Genomic DNA, 20,742 nt, shown 5'->3' with positions numbered 1-20,742 from the left:
GTTGCTGGGCGGGGTCGTGACGTCCTTGGCGTGGCTGCAAGGGAGGCCGCGGCGGGGAAAATGGCGGACGGGAAGGCGGGAGAGGAGAAGCCTGAAAAGTCGCAGCGAGCTGGAGCCGCCGGAGGTGAACACAACCCCAGCGTCGCGGGCAGCGTGGGATGCTCCGGGCCTTTCTTTGAGCTCCCCAGGGTGGGGGGAGTGGGGTGGGGCGAGAATGGGCGGACCTGGACCTCACCCGGCCAGGTGCTGGGCCCAGACCTGCCTCGGGCACGCCCGGTGCGGCCCGCTGGGCTCCTGGCCCACATCGCCTCCTTGCCGGGGGAGAGGTGGCCACTGGTCGTCACCTCCTGGCCCCAGCGGAGGCCCTGATTTCGAGGAGAAGGGAGATGGGCGCCAGAAAGGGAGACCGAACTCGGGGTGGGACCAGGAGCGGCGGTGCAGGAGCCGCTACCGCCACACCGGAGACGCATATCACACAAAACACACACACCGGAGACGCTCATGAGACAAAACATACACACAGTGCAAGCCACCGAGTAGTTGCCGCGGGAACTGGCCGCAGGCCGAGTCTCTGACGGTGCCGGCCTCTCAGTTCCACGCAGGAGTTAATTACGCTTGCTGCTCTCTTTTCACTGAGGAGGTGGACAACTCCGGCCTGCTCTCTTTCCTTTAGTTCCAAGTTTAATACTGACCCTGTGACAGGGTGGGCCGAGGTGATGGAGGGGAAGAGGAATGCCTTTGCCTGCCCTCTGGTTTAAGCTGTGGGGTCTAGGGCTAAGGTTTGCTTGCCTTTCTTTGAAGTATTTCCCTTAGGCTGTTGCCAGCTGACCGCTTGCCAGATACTTAGGCAACTAAATAGTCTAGCGTGACTCTTCCTGTATTTTGTTACAATGTTAAACTCAGGTTACAGCTATCCTTATTCTGTCCATTCCACTCCCTAAATTCGGGTCTTGTGCGTTAAGGAAAAGAAACATGTAATCTCTCCCTCCCTCTTTGCACGTAACAAGACAAGTGACTTAACACGTGCGAGCTGTTTAAAATGTTTTTAGAGTATTTTAAACATTGTTCTCTATTCTGACCACCTCAGTTATCATTCCGGAAATTATTTAATATGAGAAAATAGAAACGATTAATAGCATATGAAGGCCACTAGTAGACCTACTAACATGTTTCATGTGAATTGCCTTGGGAACAAAAATTATTGAAAAGATTAAGTGTAATGTTAATTACTTTGTACCCAGGATTTCCTTCTTAAAAAAACACGTACGGTTCTGTTAAGCTGAAACTCCATCTCTCTCGCCTCCCCACCCCCTGCTTTTTTTTTTTTTTTTTTTTTGACTAGTAAAATACCTTATGAAAGAACAATTTAAACTATCTACTGCTTTCTCACTAGTGAATTTTTTTCCCAAAAAAATTGCCTTGGAAATTGTGGGATAAAATTACATAAAAAATTTAAAAGCAGTTTGAGGAAAAGCAAAAAAATTTAGAAGTAGTTTGAGGAAAAGTCTAAAGAATCATGTGTTGACTTTAAGGCCATCTCGTAAACTGTCTTGACCGAGGGTAGCAGATGTGTTTAATGTGCTGTCAAAATGTACCTTGAATGTCATCATAAATCCACTGTATAATTTATCTGCCATTCTTTTAGTTGAGGGTTATTAGTTCTACAGTACGAATACTGATGTTTCCATTTTAGCATGTGGGGAGAAATAGTATAAAATTACTTTGCTAATTGGTATCAGAAAAATTATTATGGTCTTTTTCGTGGTAACTTAGAGTAAGTAATATCCCTTAACTTCTATATAATTTGTCTCCTTGTCGTTACAAGAAAGTAGTGCTGTTACATTTAAGCCATTTTTGAATGTCAGATATTTTTAATGAAATTGTGCAGAGGAGTCATAATTAAAATATGTCATACCGTGGATATTGCTAAATTGGTAATTTTGTGGCAGTCACTTTTTTGAAAACACTGTCAAGTTTGTCTTAGGGGCTTAACTAGAGAATGTTCTGAATTGTAATTCCTGTTGAGCAGTCTACTGAGTTGGAAGTATAAGTATTTTTTTATGAGTAGTTTCCATTAATTTTATTTTTTATTTTTTATTTTTTTTTGAGATGGAGTCTTGCTCTGTTGTCAGACTGGAGTGCGGTGGCGCAACCTCGGCTCACTGCAAACTCCACCTCCCAGTTCAAGTGATTCTCCTGCCTCAGCCTCCCAAGTAGCTGGGGCTACAGGCCCGTGCCACCACGCCCAGCTAATTTTTGTATTTTTAGTAGAGATGGGGTTTCACCATGTTGGCCAGGATGGTTTCAATCTCTTGACCTCGTGATCCGCCTGCCTCGGCCTCCCGAAGTGCTGGGATTACAGGTGTGAGCCACCGCGCCTGGCCAACATTAATTTATGTCTGTGAGAGAAGCTACTTATTTGAACTCCCTGCTTTAAAGAATAGGGTAAAACTTTGGTAGTTTTTTTTCTCTGCTCTTTGGTTATATCTGTGTAGCTCTCTGAAAAAATGTTAGGAGAAATAACGTTAGAAATAATGTTGAAGAAGAGCTAGTCATACATAATCATGGCCATCTCAAGCTTTTTTGGTTATACCAAGAACTGCGTGAATGAAATTGACATTTATTATGCCAGACACTAGTAGGGTCTTGAACACCTTCTCATTTAGGCTGCACACCTCTGTGCATACTAGAGAGGTAGCTCTGCCCTTCTTTCAAAAAAGGAAGCAACTAGAATACAAATGGATGATGAAGGGTACCCTTATGGACTTAAACTTGCTTATTAGGTAATTTTTTCTCTCTTTCCTTTTTTTTTTTTTTTTTGAGATGAAGTCACGCTCTGTCGCCCAGGCTGGAGTGTAGTGGTGTGATCTCAGCTCACTGCAACCTCTGCCTCCTGGATTCAAGCGATTCTCCTGCCTCAGCCGCCCGAGTAGCTGGGATTACAGGCGCTCACCACCTTGCCCATCTTAATTTGTATATTTAGTAGAGACGGGGTTTTGCCACGTTGCCCAGGCTGGTCTCAAACTCCTGACCTCAGGTGATCCACCCGCCTCAGCCTCCCAAAGTGCTGGGATTACAGACATGAGCCACTGTGCCCAGCTTACTAGGTAATTTTTCAAAGTAACGTACCTTTGTGCTCTAAGGCTCACCCCTCTCCAATTAGTCAATGAAAAAAAAAATGCTAGTACCATGTGTAATTTTATTTCATATTAATTATATGTTTTATTTGCTCAATACAAATTAGATAAAATTCCTTTTATTAAAATATTCCTTAGTAAAGAATCTAGTGATTTGCTATTTTATCCATGTTTTATGTTCTAAATTGATAAGTGATTTTCTCATTTTTAAAAAAACTGATTGTGTATTTAGTCATTCTTTGGTGTATAGATTGTTTCTACATATAAAGCCAGCAGGTTTTTTGTATGTTTCTCTGTTCCAATGTGTAGAGCCAAAGAGATTTTTATTTTAACTGTGTGTCAGTCACAGGAAAGTAGTTATTGTTTGGGTTTCACTATGAAATGTCATACTTTATTAGAACTACAAATAGAATACAGAATAAAATTAGCATAAGTGCTTTTAGTTATAAACTGAGACTCTGACAAAACTGCATCATACTCTTTTTCAAAGATATTCTGTGCTTTGTAAATTGAGTTCCATTTTTCAGCTGTTGAATAGCAATCTTGATTCTTTAATTTTTCAGGTGCTTTTGTGATTTTATATATAAATAAGAGAATGGCACCTCAAGCAACCATTTCAGTGCTATCTTTGTCTCTTAGGGAAATCCCAAAACATAATCCTGCTTAATTTCCCTCCCCTATACTGACTTTACAACTTTTACTCCTTGTCCAAAGAGAATAAAGAGTTTCTTTTATTTTTCATCTAAACAGAATCAAATGTTTTGTTCAAAGTTCTTATTAATCTAGAGACCCCATTAGTCCAAAACTATATAGATCTAGATCTGTAGCCTCTGATCTTTAATCCTTTGCTTGTCAGTCTATTTGTGTTTGACTTTTTTTCTCCCCATTCTAGCTCTGTGTCCTGCTTTCTTAACTGTTATCAAGGCCACCTTTTGGAGCATCTTCTTTTTCTCCATAAATAAGCTCTTGATCCAGTGTAGCAGAATACATCCTACATGGTGAATGGGCAAACTGGGGAAAGAAAATAAAATTTTTAATGATCAGCCAGCCTTCTTCTGTCTTATCGCCTGATATTTTCTTAGTCTTACATAACAGACCCAAGAAAGTCAGAATGTGAACTAATTTCATCATTGACTTCATACAAACAGAAGCAAAATTAGCAAGACATTTTGCCTTCCAAACCTACATATGTATGCTTTCTACTGTTTGAAATTATGATTAACTCATTTTTCATGAAAAAATCTAAGATATAAACCAAAGTAAGATTTTTTTTTTAAATAGTTCTTATGGGTAGCTTAAAACAGGTAATAACCAAATTGTCAGAGTAGAATTAAAATTCTCAAGAGGGAGTGACCTTGAAGTTCCTTTTCAACTCCTAAGATTGTGTGAAATTTACATGAGGAACATATCACTCAAGAAAATAACTAGGCTGTATTAACATTGTCATTTGGGTAATAATGGGCCTGTTTATAACTAGGTACTTTGTATGATTATTACTGCATTACTGAAGAATATTATAATTTGTTATCCAAGTATATTCTTTTACCATGTGACTGATTGCTCACAAACTACTAAGTGTAAAAGATGTTAGATAGATCTGATTTCTAAAAAGCAAAATTCCACAGATAACCAGATTATTGTGCAAATTGTAGTGTTTAGTTGAAGGGTCTTTACTTTTTGTGAACTCTGTGTTTATAATTTTAAATTGCTCTGTATTTGATGCTAGTTAATTCATGGGAGCCTCTTCTGCTGCCACACACTCTCAGTTCCTGCTGTATACTCTAACAAACAGTGGAAGAGACTGGTGGGTCAGTAGGTGACAACTGCAGAGGTATCTTCCTTATAACGATGCTTTTTGAGGTTGCTGCTCCCATCAATCTGCTAAGTAAAAATAGCTCATCTTGGTAAGTTGTTTCGACTTCACCAGGACCTGAAGAAGAAGCAGAAAAACCTGTGAAAACTAAGACTGTTTCTTCCAGTAATGGAGGGGAAAGTTCCAGTCGCAGCGCTGAGAAGCGATCAGCTGAAGAAGAAGCTGCCGACCTCCCAACAAAGCCTACAAAGATCTCCAAGTTTGGATTTGCCATAGGTAGTCAGACGACAAAGAAAGCATCAGCCATATCCATCAAACTTGGATCAAGTGTGAGTTGTTATTTCATATATGATGTTTGTAATGGATCTTAAGGATTTGCTTTGGAAATGTGACATTTACTAGGTTCTGGTAAATTAAGGGTGAAAAGGTACATTGTTTGAGAACTAATCTTTGACCTATGAACTTAGATGATCAGCGCCCTGTTTAAGAAGGGTCTGAATGAATTTTATCTCAATAAAGCTGGTAAGAAACAAAGATTTGGACTATTAGAAGGAACAACTATTATAGGGAATATGATTTATAAAATAATAAACTTAGAATTTTTCTAAGTTGGCTGGGCACAGTGGCTCATACCTGTAATCTGAAAACTTTGGGAGGCCAAAGTGGGAGGATCATTTGAGCCCAGGAGTTTCAGACCAGTCTGGGCAACATGGCGAGATCTATCCCTACAAAAAATAAAAATAAAAATCTTTTTTCTAAGTTGAGCAAATCCTCTGAAAAATATTTTCAGAAAGATTTTCCAAAGTTTATTTTGTTATCTTTCAGTGCCTGTAGTATTAAAAATAATACTGAGAAATCAGTTATTTATATCTTAAAAGATTAATATTAGTAAGGTATTGCTTGGTAAAAGATCTACGTAATTATCTTACTTTGGAACTACAAATGGGTAGTCTTTTACAGGTCAATATTTGATCCTTTGTTTTAAGATGTAAGCCTTAGATTAATACTTATTAACCATGGAACCTCTGGAAGTGTTTGAAATATTAATTTGAAGCATATAAAGTTGTAGATATTTGTTTCTGACCTATAGTATGAAAATTTCATAACCTTCAACCAAATAGATCTCTTATTTAAGGGAAAAGGAAGTGACTTAAATAGTGTATTGCTGTTGGCTTTGGAAAATGGTTACATTCTTGTATGAGGAGAAAAATCCTAAAATTGCCTTTGAGTTGGTTATTTGTATCTGTGCTGTAAAAGTTAATGCTCAATTGCCAGATGTGCATAACTTTATTCTACATTAGATGTTTATTCAAAGATCTTAAAAATATGGTCTGGAGCAGTCCGTATATTTGGGCTATTCTCATTTTGCAAAGCTATTATTACTTAGAATCCCCACCCTCACTCTGCTCTGTTTTCCCTTTTTCTATTTCTATTTTTTTAAAAATTCAGTCTGAACAAAAAACATTGAGCTTATAACATCCTTACTTCATTACTCTATTTCTGTATTTCAGCTGATTCTTTTTGTTTAATATGTAGTTATAAAACTTGTATAGACCTAACTGCATAAATATTTAATGTTTTTTGATAGGCAGTATATTAAATATATATTCTCAGCTGTACTTCTACTATAGATGTCCCCTTGAGAATAGATTTTACTGTGCATGAACATAGTCCCTAAATCTAAATCCCTACTTTCTTTTTTTTAATTTATTTTTATTTTATTTTATTTATTTATTTTTTTGGAGATGGAGTGTCTTACTCTGTCACTCAGGCTGGAGTGCAGTGGCGCAATCTCAGCTCGCTGCAACTTCTGCCTCCTGGGTTCAGGCGATTCGTGTACCTCAGGCTCCTGAGTAGCTGGGACCATAGGTGCGCGCCACCACGTCTGGCTAATTTTTGTATTTTTAGTAGAGAGAGGATTTCACCACGTTGGCCAGGCTGGTTTCAAACTCCTGACCTCAGGTGATCCGCCCGCCTCGGCTTCCAAGAGTGCTGGAATTATGGGCATGAGACACCGAGCTGGGCCCGTCTTTCTCTTTTTTATTTTTTTAAGACAGTTTCACTCCCATTGCCCGGACTGGAGTGCGGTGGTGCGATCTCAGCTCACCACAATCTCTGACTCCGGGATTCAAATGATTCTCCTGCCTCAGTCTCCCGAGTAGCTGGGTTTACAGGCATGCACCACCACGTCCTGCTAATTTTGTATTTTCAGTAGAGACGGGGCTTCTCCATGCTGGTCAGGCTGGTCTCGAACTCCCGACCTCAGGTGCTCTGCCCACCTCAGCCTCCCAAAGTGCTGGAATTACAGGTGTGAGCCACCGTGCCCGGCCTACTCTATAAATAATTGACATGATTAGTAATTTCTGATAATTTGGGGTGGGAGGGTTATATTTTGAAAAAACTACTCAGTAAAACTTTTTAGTTTTGGAAAACAAATCTGTTTTTATAAAATAAACTGCAAGACTGGGCGTGGTGGCTCACGTCTGTATTCCCAGCACTTTGGGAGGCCAAGGTGGGTGGATCACAAAGTCAAGAGATCAAGAGCATCTTGGCCAACATGGTGAAACCCCATCTCTACTGAAAATACAAAAGTTAGCTGGATGTGGTTGCATGCTCCTGTAGTCCCAGCTACTCGGGAGGCTGAGGCAAGAGAATCGCTTGAACCTGGGAGGCAGAGGTGCAGTGAGCCGAGATCGCGCCACTGCACTCCAGCCTAGGGACAGAGTGAGACTGTCTCAAAAATAAAATAAGATAAACTACAGTGTAAACACAGTCTTATTGGGGGGGGTGAAGTGTAGAATATTAAAAAATAATTGAAAGTGCTGGATTGATTATATGAGGATAGTTAATCCACCAACAAATGCTTATTTGTGTCCACAACGTTAAATACATGACATCTTTAAAAATTAAGGGTGTTTCTAGAGTTACTATGCATACAACTGAACATGTTGTATTCCTTAAAAAGAAAACACCTATTTTTTAAAAATGTGTGTGATATAAAAGAAAGGATGGTTAATTTTGTTTCAGCAGGTCAGAGAAGATTTTACTGATGAAGTGATCTTTGAGTTGGACTTAAATGTAGGCAGGAGCACAAGGGCATTTCATGCAAAGGCGGTTACAGTACATTGAGAAAATCATTAGTATTTGGACAGGGTTTGGTGGGGAAATGGGTAAACAGCCCCCAAAATTAGACCATGAGACCGAATTTAAGAACTTTTATTCCATAATGAGTCTCAAGACTTAAACAGATTTGCATCCCAGAAGCATCACTGTGGTGCCATATAGATGGTTGGTAGGAAGAGGATGCAGAAAGTGGGGGGCCAGGTGCAGTGGCTCACGCCTATAATTACAGCACTTTGGGAGGCTGAGGCAGGATTGATTAAGCTCAGTAGTTTGAGACCAGGCTGGGCAACATAGTGAGATCTCTTCTCTACAAAAAATAAACAAGGCTGGGCGCGGTGGCTCAGGCCTCTAATCCCAGCACTTTGGGAGGCCAAGTTGGTGGATCTCTTGAAGCTGGGAGCTCGAGACCAGCCTGGCCAGCATAGCAAAACCCCATCTCTACCTAAAAATACAAAAAATTAGCCAGGCGTGGTGGCACACACCTGTAATCCCACTTACTTGGGAGGCTGAGGCAGGAGAATTGCTTGAACCCAGGAGGTGGAGGTTGTAGTGAGCTGAGATCATCCCATTTCACTTCAGTCTCGGTGACAGAGCAAGACTGTGTCTCAAAAATAAGAAATGAGCCAGGCTTGGCAGGGTGCACCTATAGTCCCATCTCCTTGAGAGGCTGAGGTGGGAGGATCACTTGACCCAGGGAGGTCAAGGCTGCAATGAGACAAGACTGCACCACTGCACTCCATCCTGGATGACAGAGTAAGACCTTGTCTCAAAAAAGAAAGAAGCGTCAGGAGATGTTTTTTGTTTTTTGTTTTGTTTTTTGTTTTTTTGAGACAGAGTCTCACTCTGTCACCCAGGCTGGAGTGCAAAGGTGTGATCTACAGGCGTGCATCACCACCATATCCAGCGTGTGTGTGTGTATGTGTGTGTGTGTGTATTTTTAGTAGAGAGAGGGTTTCGCCTTGTTGGCCAGGCTGATCTTGAACTCCTGACCTCAAGTGATCCACTTGCCTAGGCCTCCCAAAGTGCTGGGATTACAAACATGAGCCTCTGTGCCTGGCCAGGAGATGTATTTCTGACAGTAGTCCCGGCAGGTAAATGCTAAGGACCTTAAGTTGGTAGTGTGATGGCATGATTGAAAAGGCAGAGGGAGAATTAAGTTTACTTAATAGATGTCTAATCAATAGGACCTTACAAGTTGAGGAAAAGATTTTCTGATTTGAGTACTTTCGAACACTGTGAAACTAAAGTACCTAGGGGAGCTCCTAAGTGGAGCTGCCCAGTAGGCAGATGATAACCCGTTTAGGGGTAGACATAGGATTTGGTAGTTAAAACTAGGAATGAATGAAATTGACCAGAGAAGGAAAGATCACTGACAATTCAAAATTCTGGTTGTCTGCTAATTTAAAAAAAATTTTTTTTTTAGAGGTAAGGGACTTGCTGTGTTGAGCAGGCAGACCTGGAACTCCTGGTCTCAAGCAGCCCTCCTGCCTCAGCTTCCCAGAGTGTTGAGATTGCAGTCGTGAGCCACTGTGCCCGCCTGGGTATCTATATCTTCTAAATGGGGAGCAGCAGGAAAGGGAGAGAGACAGAACAAAAGGTGGGAAAATTAGGAGAATAACCAATAAAAAGCAGTGTTACAGAAGCCAAGGAAAGGGTGTTTTTATTTTTTAATTTCTTTTTTTTTTTTTTTTTTTTTTTTGAGACAGTCTCACACCGTCACCCAGGCTGGAATGCAGTGGTGTGCTCTTACCTCACTGCAACCTCTGCCTCCTGAGTTCAAGCGATTCTCCTGCCTCAGCCTTCCAAGTAACTGGGATTACAGGCGCTCACCACCACACCTGGCTGTTTTTTTGTATTTTTAGTAGAGAGCACCTTGGGAGGCTGAGGCGGGTAGATCACTTGAGGTCAGGAGTTCAAGACCAGCCTGGCCAACATGAAACCTCATCTCTACTAAATATACAAAATAAATTCGCTGGGCATGGTGGCACACACCTGTAAATCCCAGCTATTCAGGAGGCTGAGGCATGAGAATCGTTTGAACCCAGGAGGCACAGGCTGCAGTGAGCCAAGATTGTGCCACTGCACTCCAGCCTTGGCAACGGAGCAAGACTTTGTCTCAAAAACAAAAACAGAAAACATAGTGTGAAGAGATGGTTTGTATTAATTATGTTTATAGGCCTAGGAGCAGAAACCTGGCTAGTACAGAAAGATGATTCGTGATTCCTTTTATGCTTTCAAGGCACATTGTATTTAACATTACTATGGGAAGGTATTACTAATCATTTTTTCTTGCCTATACCAAGTACCCCTTAGGTAAGTGATATTGTAGATCCTAACTAGAAAATATTTTGTAGGAGGGCAACAAATGAACACCACAAGTTAGTAAAGTAAAACATACCTACTGATAATCCACATTTTTGAAAAGAGAGAATGGATTTGTCCAAAGTATTGGGTTCATTACTATACAAATTTCTATGGAAATATAAAGTTAAATTTTTCAAGATAAATTATTCATATCATTAAACAAGCTTGTATAAATGTTACTTACATGATATTCTTTTTAATATGTTTCTTCTTCAGAAGCCTAAAGAAACTGTTCCAACTCTTGCTCCAAAAACTCTTTCAGTAGCAGCAGCTTTTAATGAAGATGAAGATGTAAGTTGATATCCAGTTTTGTTTTTTTACTTTAACCAGTTATTTAAGGAAGGTATTAGTGGCAAATTATAGGTTTTAATAGTATTAATGAATTTTCTTTATAATAGTTTTTTTGTGTGTGTGTGACATCCATAAAAACTGGATGTTCTGTTTTTGCATTTTTTTGGTTGTAGGATTATTTTAGAATATTGTTGACTTTGGGGGCAAGAAGCTTAAGGATGAAATCAACAAATGTTTATTATGAGTAATTTGTGCTAGGAAGTATGTAGGATCCAAAAAAAAAAAATTCAATACTGTTGCCTTAATAATTTTTATAGCTGGGGTCTTCAGTAATGATACATTATGCATGCATTCAACTTTAAAAAGCCAACTGTTGGCTGGGCGTGGTATCTCATGCCTGTAATCCTAGCACTTTGGGAGGCTGAGGCCAGTGGATCACTTGATGCCAGGAGTTGAAGACCAGTCTGGCCAATATGGTGAAACCCCATCTCTACTAAAAATACAAAAATTAGCCAGGCATGCTGGCAAGCACCTGTAATCCCAGCTACTCGGGAGGCTGAGGCAGGAGAATCGCTTGAACCCAGGAGACGGAGGTTGCAGTGAGCCAAGATCGCGCCACTGCACTTAAGCCTGGGCAACAGAGCAAGACTCTGTCTCAGGGAAAAAAAAAAGTCAGCTATTGTGCTCACTTCCCATATCCCTAGGAGGGATAACAATTAAATAGTGCAGGTGATTCTGCCAGAAGTTCTACTCAAAAAGCATGTGGTCCAGAATGAGCATGAGATGCTTATCTGACTGTCTCTTAGTCCCAGTTTCCTCATGCCCCTCACAATGTCGCTACCTTCCCATGTTATGAATGACAAGCGTAATTCTGACTGATGTTAGGAAGTTTCAAGCGTAATTCTGACATGTTTTTGTGTTAGACTGTGACATTAAAACTTAACCCCCACTCATGATGTGACATCATTGCGTAACAATTAAGTGTTTCAGGATACATCAGTAGTTGTTCCCAAAAGCATATGTGGGCGTATATTCGTGTGTGTGTGTGTGTGTGTGTGTGTGTGTGTGTGTGTGAGAGAGAGAGAGAGAGAGAGAGAGAGAGAGAGAGAGTCTCGCTTTGTTGCCTAGGCCGGAGAGCAGTAGCATAATCACAGCTCACTGTAGCCTTGACTTCCCAGGCTCAAGTGATCCTCCCACCTCAGCCCTCCAAGTAGCTGGACCATAGGCATGCCCCACCATGGTCAGCTAATTTTTGTGTTTTTTGTAGAGTTTCACCATATTGCCCAGGCTGGTCTCAAACTCCTGGGCTCAAGTGATCCTCAGCCTTGGCCTCCCAACATGCTGGGATTATAGGTGTGAGCCACCACACAGCCATATGTTCTATGTGGATGAGACTTTATATATTCAGAGGACTGGAGTGATTTGGGAAGAATATATATGAAGTAGATACTAAAACATTAGGCAGGGTTTTAGTGAATCAAGAAATACTTTTGTGGCCGGGTGCGGTGTCTCACGCCTGTAATCCCAGCACTTTGGGAGGCTGAGACGGGCAGATCACCTGAGGTCAAGAGTTCGAGACCAGCCTCAACATAGAGAAACCCTGTCTCTACTAAAAATATAAAATTAGTCGGGCATGGTGGTACATACCTGTAATCCCAGCTACTCAGGAGGCTGAGGCAGGAGAATTGCTTGAACCTGGGAGGCAGAGGTTGCGGTGAGCCAAGATCGCGCCATTTTACCCCAGCCTGGGCAATAAGAGCAAAACTCCATCTCAAAAAAAAAAAAAAAGAAAAGAAATACTTTTGTAAGCCAGGCTGTCAATTTTCAAGTCACAAGTAGTAAACACTGAGTAGCTGCATTTGACTGAACTGGAGAGTTTTGTAGAAGAATTTTGAGCAAGGATAATTATGGAATGATTGGAGCCCAAATCAATAAGCAGAAAATTACTATAGTCATCAGTGTATTCTCTCTCGGACTTTCACTTATTCTCTCCATTTGAGTGCTTTCTGTATGTTAGCCACTGTGATGTTATAAAGATAAATCAGAAACATTCCCCTAGGAACTCAGCCTAGTAGGGCAGACTTAAATGTAAAACAGTACAAGATAAAAATCGAAAGTACCTGAATAAATGATACTGTGGAAATTGAGAAAAGGAGTAAAGGCCAGATACTAGATGCAGCAGCATGTGAAAGACCACTAGACTGGCAATTAGAAGAACTGAATTAAGTTTGAGAAGCACTGACTTAAATAATATTTAAAGTTCTTGGCATCTCTAACAATCTTAAGAAATTAGGTACCATTTGATTCAACCCATTCAGATATGTACAGATTGTAGGAGGGAAGAATGATACAGGATGCAGGGAATACGTACAAAAGTGCAGAGGTTGGAAATTGTAAGCACCTACATTACAACAGTGGCTTACTTCGAATGCCTAACAATTTGGATATCTTTTCACATTATTTTACCCTTAATTTGTGAGTTGTGTGATATATTTATTCATATTTTGAAAATGGAGAAATTGACCGGACGTGGTGGCTCATGCCTGTAATCCCAGTACTTTGGGAGGCTGAGGCAGGTGGATCACGAAGTCAGGAGATGAAGACCATCTGGCTAACATGGTGAAACCCTGTCTCTACTAAAAATACAAAAAATTAGCTGGGCGTGGTGGCATGAGCCTGTAATCCCAGCTACTCGGGAGGCTGAGGCAGGAGAATCGGTTGAACCCAGCGGGTGGAGGTTGCAGTGAGGCAAGATCACACCACTGCACTCCAGCCTGGGCAACAGAGCAGGACTTCATCTCCAAAAAAAATGAAAATGGAGAAATCAAGTATGCATGAGCACATGCCAGTGCACACACATGTTGTCTTTTAGGTCTTCTGGTTTCTTGTTCTTTGCATCATACCCTACTGCTTTCCCTGCTTTTAAATAAATTTCGGATGCATTTAGACAACATTCTTTCTGCTATAACAGTAATAAAGGATAAACTGTCTCGTAGATTTAAAAAACACATGTATCTGAAATCTTCCTTTTTTTTTTGGAGATCATAATTAAGTAACCTTAGATATATATTTGAGTTTGAAATATACTGAACAAAGAGGATAGCCACTTAATTAGTTAATTTTGAAATTTTAAAATATTTTTCCAGTTGTTACATATGTGTAGTCTAATTTGGACAAATTCTTGAGTCTTTATATGTATTTCATGGTGTTAACATTTTTGAAGAGTACAGGCCAGTTATTTTATATAAACCCCCTCAATTTGGATTTGTCTGATGTTTCCTCATGATTAGTTTCATGTTTCTTACTTTAGGCACAAATACCACAGAAGTGATGCCAAGTTATCAGTGCATCATATCAGGGAGTACATGCGGCCAACATACCCCATCACTAACATTGTTAACTTCGATCATTTGGTTAAAGTGCTGCCTGCCAGATTTCTTCACTGTCAAATTACTATTCTACCTTTTGTAATTGAAATTTATTTTGTGGGGATAGGCTTTGAGAATATGTGAAAATAATATGATTGAGGACGTTTACTCACTAGTGTTAACATCTGTTGATAATTCTCACCAGAATTATAAGATTTGCCAAATGATGATTTTTCTGATTCTGTCACCCTTTCTGCATCTATTAACTGTCTATTACTGTAAGGAAGAGCTTCTTATCACGCTTAAATTTTATTTATTTAAGTGTATACTCATGGAATCTTACTTTATTCAATAGGTTATTATGCTCAGATTGTCACAGATTTAACCAGTAGAAGCCCCTTTAAGCTGGATCAACACCCTTTTAAAAAGTAGCAGTTAGCTAAGCAGCAGCATTTATACGTGAAAATTTACGTTTGAAAGGAACTTTCCCCACAATTTTCAACAACTATAAGTATAGAAAAAGTAAGGAATGAGCTCTCTTTTTCTCTTTTTTTTTTCTGAGACAGAGTTTCGCTCTTGTCACCCAGGCTGGAGTGCAGTGTCATGATCTCGGCTCACTGCAACCTTTGCCTGCCGGATTCAAGCAATTCTCCTGCCTCAGCCTCCTGAGTAGCTAGGATTACAGGCATGCACCACCACACCTGGCTATTTTTTTGTATTTTTAGTAGAGACGGGGTTTCACCATGTTGGCCAGGCTGGTCTTGAACTCCTGACCTCAGGTGATCCACGCACCTCTGCCTTCCAAAGTGCTAGGATTACAAGTGTGAGCTACCGCACCCAGCCAGGAATGAGCTTTCAAGATGTCTTTATTGTAATAGATATTTTTGAGGAGCAGTACATTAAAGTGGTTAAGAACCTTTGCTTTGGTGTCAAACTCTTTTGCTATTCATTCTCTTTGTTTCCTTGAGCGAGTTAACTTTGTTACCTCACCTGCATAATATGAATGATGATAATCATACCTCCCTCATGCGATTATGTTAGGATTTTTAAGGGATAGGACATATAAAAACATTTAACACGGTGTGTAGCATTTAGTAGCTAAATGGTTTTAGTTCTAGAATGTTTGTTTTTTCAGCAGTTTTTTTTCTTTATGCAAAATCAGCACCCTAGAAGACAGGCATTTATTTTTTAAATGTAGTTAAGGTAAATAACTCACTAATTTTCTCCTTTTATCGAAATTTACAGTGGTGAAAATGCTAAAAGACTTAGATATAAAATTTAGCATATTAGTAATCAGGAATTTAATAAGTTTGTATGCAGTTATCGTGGTTTACTTACTTTTTTCTTTAGAGTGAACCAGAGGAAATGCCTCCAGAAGCAAAGATGAGGATGAAGAATATTGGAAGGTATTATAATTTTTCATAAATATTACAGAAAGTTACAAAGGTGAATTAAGAACAAAAATAACTTACACATGATTTCTTAGAGTTCAGACTTTTCTTTTTTGTTGTTGTTTATATTTTTTGAATTGTTTTCGTTTTTTGGCAAGCACTAACTTAAAGGAGTGTTGAGGCTTTTCTTGTGCATTTGGGCAGAATAGTTTTTAAAAGCATTTTCTGTGTACCAGATGATTAATTAGGATTTTGAAGATGAGTAAGACATGGATCAAGCCTCATGAAGAAAGATAACTGTAATTATTCTGTGAACTATACTGATCTTATTTAGTCTCACAGTTAGAGAAAATGAGTATCATAAGACATAACAATAATTTAAGACTACTTCTTGACTGGGTCTTACTCTGTTGCCCAGGCTGGAATGCTGTGGCACAATCACAGCTCACTGCAGCCTCAATCTCCCACGCTCAAACGACCCTCCCACCTCAGCCTCTCAAGTAGCTGGGACCACAGGCATATGCCACCACACCCAGCTGATTTTTTTTATTTTTAGTAGAGACAGGGTCTCACTATGTTGCCCAGGCTGGTCTCTTAACTCCAGAGTTCAAGTGATCTCCCCACCTCAGCCTCCCAAAGTGCTGGGATTATAGGTGTAAGCCACCACGCCCAGCCTTTTTTTTCAAATAAGAAATAGCTATGAGAAATGTTTCTGATTTCAAAATTTTTCCTGGTACAAAACAAATGGCTTTCAGTCACTTTACTTTTTTAAAAAATTTTTAAGTAGAGACAGGATCTTGCTATATTGCCCAGGCTGGTCTCAAACTCCTGGCCTCAAGCAGTCCTGCCTCAGCCTCCCAGAGTGTTGGGAATATAGGTGTGAGCCACCATACCCAGCCACTTCACTTATGATATCATTTCTACCACTTTATCTTACATTTCTTTTTCTCTTTAATGACTTAGATGCCAAATACCAAAATAAGACAAATGAAAGTATTTTAATTTTCTCTATTGTTGCTGTTGTCATGGAGATAACATTAATTTTAAGTTAACACGATGTTCAGTTTCCTGTCTGTGTGCATTAGTGGATAGCTTAGAGATTAGTAAGAAACTTTAATTCCACATCAGCCCCATACTGTGTCCCCATTTCTTCCAAATGTATGAATCCACAAAGAACTGAGTGCCAAATCTTTTTCCTTTTCCTAATTAACTACCAGTATGATAATGCTAAGTGCTAAATCTATACACAGGCATAAGTTTTCAGACTTTCATCATGTGATTCAAGTAGAGTCAGTCCCATTGGGTACCTGCATGCCTTCCTTTCATACTGAGCTTAAAGTTGGAAGTACATGTGATATTGTTGTCTTGCCTAAACACCTAGCACATATATTAATATATTTAAACATAAATAATTGAAGTAGAAGTTCATAAAATGACACTGAACCTTTCTATGTATAATATATCTTCATGTTTTTCTTCTATTTCATTTTTTTACAAATGCTGGTGGCCAGCTATCACATTGACTTCATTATGGTATTAATAGGTTATAGGCAACAGATTTGTTTTTTTGTTTTGTTTTGGTTTTGGTGGGTTTTTGTTTTGTTTTGTTTTTTTAAGATAGGATCTAGCTCTGTCACTCAGGTTGGAGTGCAGTGGTGTGATCATAGCTCACTGCAGCCTTGACTTCCTGGGCTCAGGCAATCCTCCCACCTCAGCCTCCTGAGCAGCTGGAACCACAGGTGCACAACACCATACCTGACTAATTTTTTAATTTTTTGTAGAGACAAGGTCTCACCATGTTGCTCTGGCTGGGAGGCAACAGTTTTTAAAACTGTAGTGGTTGCCACACTTAGCTGTGTATCAGAATTACCTTAAATGTTTGTTAAAACTACAGATTTATCCCCACCCCCAGTTTAGGCCTGCTGGATCTGAAATTCTAGAACTGTGTCTGTGAAGTGTTTTTTTGTTTGTTTTTTTGTTTGTTTGTTTGTGATGAAGTCTTGCTCTGTTGCCCAGGCTGGAGTGCAGTGGCGTGATCTCGGCTCACTGCCACCTCTGCCTCCCAGGTTCAAGCAGTTGTCCTGCCTTAGCGTCCCAAGTAGCTGGGACTACAGGCATGTGCCACCAAGCCTGGCTAATTTTTGTGTTTTTAGTAGAGACAGGGCTTCACTATGTTGGCCAGGCTGGTCTCAAACTCCTGACCTCAGGTGATCCGCCTGCCTCGGCCTCCCAAATTGCTGGGATTACAGGCATCAGCATCGTGCCTGGCCTGTGAAGTGTATTTTTAAAAAGCTCTGTAGGGGCTTCCAGTGTTCAGTCTGTGTTTATAATAGGTGCTAAACAAACCTGTATTGAATGGATCAAAATCATAACCTGAAAGGCTTTATATAGCATTTTAAATAAATTTTCTTTCTTTTAACACAGGGATACACCAACATCAGCTGGACCAAACTCCTTCAATAAAGGAAAACATGGGTTTTCTGATAACCAGAAGCTGTGGGAGCGAAATATAAAATCTCATCTTGGAAATGTCCATGACCAAGACAATTAAATGATGTTTTGAAATTGGGGTGTGGGGTGGGTGTAAAGTTAAAAGGAACAGTTTCCTTTTTTAAAGAATGGTATAAGACTATCTTTGGAGCCGCTTTTTTTTTCTTTTTCATTTTTTTAAAAGATTGAGTGGTACACTAATAAATGAGAGTTTGAAATTAGAGGTAATTTATGTTTTATATACAGATTTCAAGACATTTGCTAATTTTGTAGTTTCATGTGATTAGTTTCCAAAGGTTACAGATAATAAAGAAATCAGAAATGGTACCTTTTTAAGAATTGCATATTTTTTTAGACACAACTATTAGCACATTAAGAGGGAAGCAAAAAGTTATTGTCTATTTAAAACTGCAAGCAGTTACTCTCTTAACTCCCTTATTACCTAAACTTGTCTGGCTCCCAGGAACAGCCTTATAGAGAGAGGGAGTATTGTATTGGGAGGAAGATGTTACTGAACTATTCACTGAAAGTAAATTTAGATAAAATACAGCTTTTTTCCTTATGGGCATTTGTTTTGTTTCAAGTCATCATAAACTAGATATTGCATTGCTATCAGTGGATACAGATGCTTAGCTCTTAAAAGAATTTTTTTTTTTAATGTAAACTGTTGAATATTTGAAATAGCCCACTTCACCTTAATGGGTCTTGTCTATCTTCATTAGTCTTCAAAGAAAAACCATTTGCTACCAAAGTAAATCAGTATTTTGAATGTGCTTCTCCTGTTTTTTGTTTATTAGCTAGGTCCTGTAAGCATTTCCACCAGAACTTGAGGCAAATCATAAGGAAGCTGTTTCTTTTAAAACACAAACCACCACCAAAAATTTAAATGTACATATTGCTTAAATATTTGGCTGTTTTTAGTTTTTAAAAGGTATAAACACCAAAAAAAAAAACAACATTGTATGAAGATGGAAAACAAGAAGATGCACTTTCTGTAGCCTTGTCTAAGGATTTAAATTACTAACTTGTGAACTCCAATTTGAATTGAACTTAACTATCAGCTTTCTTACTAGTAAAATTGTATGGTTTATGTTAAATACGTACATATTGACCAATGGCCTCTGAAAAAGCACATTTTAGATTACTGAAATTGAAGGAAAGAAAATGCATCTTCAAACATTTTTTGGAATCTCACCACATGTACTTTGTTAGATTTGTGTATTGTAGGGTGTTTGTTTTGTATTTTTGTATTGTATATGAACTTTTTTTTAAATGTGACAGTTAAACACATCTTTAAAAGCATAGTCACAGACAAAAGAAGCATACAGTATACAAATTTCCTTGAAAACTCCTACAATATTATATTTGGAGGCAGCTTCAGATTGTTTTATTGGTGGTAACTGCTTGCTGAGGTCTTTTAGTTGGTAATAACTCCAGAGAAGCAGCCTGTGTATATTCCTAACGTTTTGTTCACTAGCATTTAAGTTTAGAATAAGCCCAAGTAAAACGATGGAAATGTATATAGAACTCTTAGTTCTTACATGATTTAATTATATCAAGATACATGAATTTAACTTACTTTAATGTAGGCAAACTATCCATTTTTTGTCCATTTTCCTGTTTGTTAAAATAACATACCTCTCCTACGTATTATTTTCTTGACCCAAATGAAATATTAACCTAAGGTCAAGCTGGGAGAGAGAAATGACTGAGATGAATGTCTTTACTAAAGTACCAATAAATTTGTCAAACTCAATAGTGTGTTTACTTTCTATTCCATTTAATTGTTGCTTACTGGTTTTTGTTTTTAAAGTTGAGACAAATGTCAAGTGTTGCTCTTGTTTGTATTGTTGACCAAAGTAATGGGGGATTTAAAATTCTGAATTACTGGTGTCTACCTAGCTCAGCACCGAGTTCTATAGCATTACAGAATCTCAGACTGAAGAAGACTTAATCCTCCTCCAGTGCCAAAGGATTGTCTGTCCTGTGCTTTAGATAATCTTGCCAAAGCTTTTCTTTGACAATCACTAAATATTAGAAAGTTCTTTTTTTTTTTGAAGCTGAGTCTCGCTCTGTTGCCCAGGCTGCAGTGCAGTGCAGTGGCACGATCTCGGCTCACTGTAACCTCTGCCTCCTGGGTTCAACCAATTATCATGTCTCAGCCTCCCAAGCAGCTGGGACTACAGGCGCATGCTACCGGCTAATTTTTGTACTTCTAGTAGAGACAGGGTTTCACGATATTGGTCAGACTAGCCTCGAACTCCTGACCTTGTGATCCACCTGCCTCAGACTCCCAAAGTGCTGGGATTACAGGTGTGAGCTACCGCGCCCGGCTTGGTCTACCATAATTTTTTTTAACCCCAACATAAGATGAACATGCAACCTTCTGATCAAAATCAGTGTCAGATTTATACTTTTTTAGCAGATCTGTACTTTTTTAGCAGATTTATATTTAATTGTTTATATATAGAAAGGTTATTTTTCCTATAGCTCTATTCCCTTTTCCTCACTTTTGTATTATTATTATTATTATTACTTTGAGACAGAGTTTCACTCTGTCACCCAGACTGGGGTGCATTGGTGCAATCTTCATTCTCTACAACCTCTGCCTCCTGGGTTCAAGAATTGCTTCAACAATTATGCTAAGGCAGCAATTCTGCCTTAGCCTCTCGTGTAACTGAGGCTAAGTAACAGGCACCCACCACCACACCTGGCTAATTTTTGTATTTTTAGTAGAGATAGGGTTTCACCATATTGGCCAGGCT

The 20,742-nt window shown here is 39.3% G+C and overlaps 1 protein-coding gene across 5 annotated transcripts; it reads left to right on the top strand.

Moving 5' to 3' along the window:
- The first annotated feature begins 16 nt into the window (after positions 1–16).
- On the top strand, positions 17–19,733 carry PCNP (PEST proteolytic signal containing nuclear protein). 5 transcript variants are annotated; one of them, XM_077993991.1, is made up of 6 exons: positions 17–124; positions 2,984–3,107; positions 5,117–5,279; positions 10,654–10,728; positions 15,447–15,502; positions 17,912–19,733. In XM_077993991.1, the coding sequence occupies exons 1-6, from the start codon at positions 61–63 to the stop codon at positions 18,036–18,038; spliced, it is 609 nt and encodes a 202-aa protein (XP_077850117.1). In that variant the 5' UTR covers positions 17–60; the 3' UTR covers positions 18,039–19,733. The 5 variants fall into 5 exon arrangements, with proteins under 5 accessions (XP_077850117.1, XP_001097421.3, XP_077850118.1 ...); XM_001097421.5 differs by lacking the exon at positions 2,984–3,107 and having other exon boundaries at positions 5,065–5,279; XM_077993992.1 differs by lacking the exon at positions 15,447–15,502.
- The last annotated feature ends 1,009 nt before the right edge of the window (positions 19,734–20,742 follow it).

Source organism: Macaca mulatta, chromosome 2 (assembly GCF_049350105.2).
Source record: "Macaca mulatta isolate MMU2019108-1 chromosome 2, T2T-MMU8v2.0, whole genome shotgun sequence".
NCBI classification, from domain to species: domain Eukaryota; kingdom Metazoa; phylum Chordata; class Mammalia; order Primates; family Cercopithecidae; genus Macaca; species Macaca mulatta.
Note: the sequence above shows the minus strand (reverse complement) of the source record. Positions and strands in the feature narration are given on the sequence as shown.

Bases quoted from the DNA above. Each gene is read 5' to 3' on its own strand.
- PCNP (XM_077993991.1), top strand. From the start codon at position 61: ATGGCGGACGGGAAGGCGGGAGAGGAGAAGCCTGAAAAGTCGCAGCGA. The intron at 5,280-10,653 runs GTGAGTTGTTAT...TTTCTTCTTCAG, and splicing joins CCATCAAACTTGGATCAAGT to AAGCCTAAAGAAACTGTTCC. The intron at 10,729-15,446 runs GTAAGTTGATAT...TTTTTTCTTTAG, and splicing joins CTTTTAATGAAGATGAAGAT to AGTGAACCAGAGGAAATGCC.